The 3,181-nt window shown below is 36.0% G+C and overlaps 1 protein-coding gene across 1 annotated transcript; it reads right to left on the reverse strand.

The window, feature by feature from the left end:
- Positions 1-718: 718 nt before the first annotated feature.
- On the reverse strand, positions 719-2,602 carry LOC102618118 (polygalacturonase-like). The gene is made up of 4 exons (XM_006493078.4): positions 2,104-2,602; positions 1,683-1,972; positions 1,354-1,582; positions 719-1,251 (listed from the first exon to the last, which is right to left on the reverse strand). The coding sequence occupies exons 1-4, from the start codon at positions 2,551-2,553 to the stop codon at positions 1,027-1,029; spliced, it is 1,194 nt and encodes a 397-aa protein (XP_006493141.2). The 5' UTR covers positions 2,554-2,602; the 3' UTR covers positions 719-1,026.
- Between the last annotated feature and the right edge of the window lie 579 nt (positions 2,603-3,181).

Consider the following 3,181-nt stretch of genomic DNA (forward strand, 5'->3'; position numbering starts at 1 on the left):
TCATGTTTCAGATTCCGGAATCGCAAAATTTCTCAAGCCAGACTTGTCCTATTCGACTGATTTTGCAGGCGCATTTGGATATGTTGCTCCACATATGCATTCTTAAATTAACCCATTGATCACTTTTTACATTAATAAACGTCATATCTAACTGATCATTTTCATCTTTCAGTTTTTGTAGAGCTTGTTTACACGATGAAGATTATCGAAAAATGCAACGTGTATAGCTTTCCGAGAATTAGCATTAGAAGTGATAAAGGGGAATTATCCAAGAGATTTTATGTCCTTCCATCGGGGACATATCACTGAATGAAATTTCGGACACTCGGCTTTCAACATCATCATAAAATGTTCAAGACACGCTGATATCAATCATGGAGGTTGTCTTATTCGATGTGGGCCCAGAATCAAGACCCACGATGTACACAATGTGTCATTTAAAAAAAAAAAAAGAACTCCAGAAAGTCAAATGTTTCTTTTTTCTTCTGTATTTTTTTTTCATTTTTCGTTTTTGTTGGATTAAATATGACTTTTGAAACTTTTGATGGTTGTAAAAGATTTTACACTTTAATTAAGTACGTGAATTACACATTTCAAGCATCATTTGACTTTACCCCCAATCTCTGCCGTAATGTCATTTGGCATTTCTGTGCCTTACTTTGGATATGCATATTTTGTCAAAGGACAAAAAACTGAAATTGAAAAATAGAAGTTGTCATAAAGTAAATTAATATATTCCATAACATTATGAACATCTACTTGCGAAAGCAACAGCGATACTTTCAACACATTGTAGGAACTGCCTCTAAGTAAGCCCAATGGGCGTAAATTTACAGATCACCGAAAAACCTTAGTTCAAAGTAAAATGATCGGCTTCCTATGATTTTTTTCTGTTGTTAATGGCTGCCTATCACAAATTTAGTAACTTCAGCAAAATTCTACTGCTTATATCTTTTACTTTAATATTATAATCACGATCGGCTTCTTATGCCTACTTTTTTTTCAACTCAAATATTTTTCTCAACTTCAAGTCTTCAAGCAACTATTTGGAAGAACAAATCCAGAGGCCGATCCATCAGCGTTGGTACAGGAAGCTTCAGCTGGTTGATTCTTGTAAATGAGCTTCACATCCTCCAAGCTAATTCCAGTGCATGGATTCTTTGAACTGCAATCGAGCTTTACTCCAACTTCCGTTGCCGATGTTCCATGAATATCTTGATATATCACATCACTGATTTTAACCCCGGAAGCCTATTGAAGAATAAAAAATAATAATTTTTATTGAGTTGAATATTAATCGCATCAACATTTACGTAATCACATCTACAGACATGTGATAAGTGAGTATCGTACCTGTCCAGGACAATTCCCGTTGTCAGGGCAGTAATTTTGATCAATTATGATTGGATTATCGACATTGTTCATAAGAGCATGTTGGAAAAGAATGTTCCTGGCAAATCCACCGCTTGTTCTGCCCCAGGACTTAATCCTCACTCCATTTTGAGTGCCTGTAAATGTCACAGATGTTACTGTCACATTTTGCACTCCAGCCTCTTGTTGCTCTTTGCCTAAGCTGCCAATGCTACAACAAAATCAGAATATTCAATTTAATTAGCACTAAATATTTATACGTACCACCAAAAATAAAGAGAAAAACAAATCATCATGTTTTTTAATTTTACCTGATCCCATGGCCAGGGCCACAAGCAACATTTTCAATCCATAAGTTGGTGGCGCCAGGCCCAACTGATACACAGTCATCACCAGTCCCAATTTTGCTGTCCAAAATTGTGACACCACTTGATGATTGAACGTGAATGCCATCGGTGTTTGGGCTCTCACCGGCGGCCGAAACTTTGACCCCCTGTACTTTCACATCGTTGCATCCATTGATGACAATATGGAACATCTGGCTATCTACGGATGCTAATCCGTTAATCACAACGTTGTCTGAGTTGCTAAAGCGAAGTGTCTGCTCATGTTTATACAAAAGAAGGAACATTAATTATTATAACTAAAGCAGGAAGCCAATCAATATAAAAAGCAAAAAGCCACTAAATTAACGACTATACAGATATAAAAAGGATATTTCAACTTAATTACCGTAGCGCCACTAGGGCAATTACTATTGTCCGACTTTTTACAAGCCCACAAACCAGCACCTTGGCCATCAAGAACGCCACCATTAATAGAAACCCCACTAACATGCTCAAATAAAATCCAGTTTTCGGCATTTCCGATAACATGATAATCAGCTGGAGCCACCAGAGTCCCGTCAATACGTATGGTAATATCATTGTTCTTGCATTGGCCTTGAAACACAACATTGCTTAGTAAGTACCTCCCCGGTGGTACGTAAATGGTTGCGGCCTCGGCCGAGCCACAGGCTTGAGCCCATGCAGCAAGAAAGGATTTTACTGAGTCAGTCTGGCCATCGGGTCTGGCTCCGAAGCTCAGCACATTGTAACTCAAAGGAATTGCTAAAGATGAACTAAAGAAGAGAATCAAAAGAAATGGTAAAAATTTAATAGGCAAAGACATTGATGTTGACATGGTTTCAAAGCTTAAATTTACTGATAGAAATGAGAGAAATAAATTTGCGACGTTGAGGAGTTGGGGTGGAATTGAGAAGATTTAAATGGGTATTTATAGGATTTGAATGAACTGTAGAAATGGCAATAGCACTAACAGTGAATGCAATCTGCGCCGAATTTTGGGAGTGATTTTTGCCTTAACTGATACGATCTTAGTTTACCAAAATACCCTTTAACTTAAATTTGGATGACGTTTGATGACAGAAGCAGCAAATACATACATAAGACAAGGGCACGTCCACATATGGTTTCGTAAGATGAGAGATTTCAAAGGTAGTTAATAAATTAACAGATAAAAAGTGTTAAATCTTATCCATTAGAATATTATTAAGAACTAAGATTCAGTTGGGTTAATATTAAAATACAGTTTAAAAAATTCAGAAGTTTGGATAGATATAACTGTTTTTTTTTAAATCTTTAAATAAACGTTTAATTTGTTTGATAACTGGTTAATTAAAACTTTAAAGTATTAAAATCAAAACATTGTACTATCTAACTTCTAATCTTACAGGTCATTGATTAAATCGAACGGTTCATGCTTATGCAACTATTAATATTGTAATTTTTATAGCAGCATCATAGAATGA

This window comes from Citrus sinensis, chromosome 3 (genome assembly GCF_022201045.2).
Source record: "Citrus sinensis cultivar Valencia sweet orange chromosome 3, DVS_A1.0, whole genome shotgun sequence".
NCBI classification, from domain to species: Eukaryota; Viridiplantae; Streptophyta; class Magnoliopsida; order Sapindales; family Rutaceae; genus Citrus; species Citrus sinensis.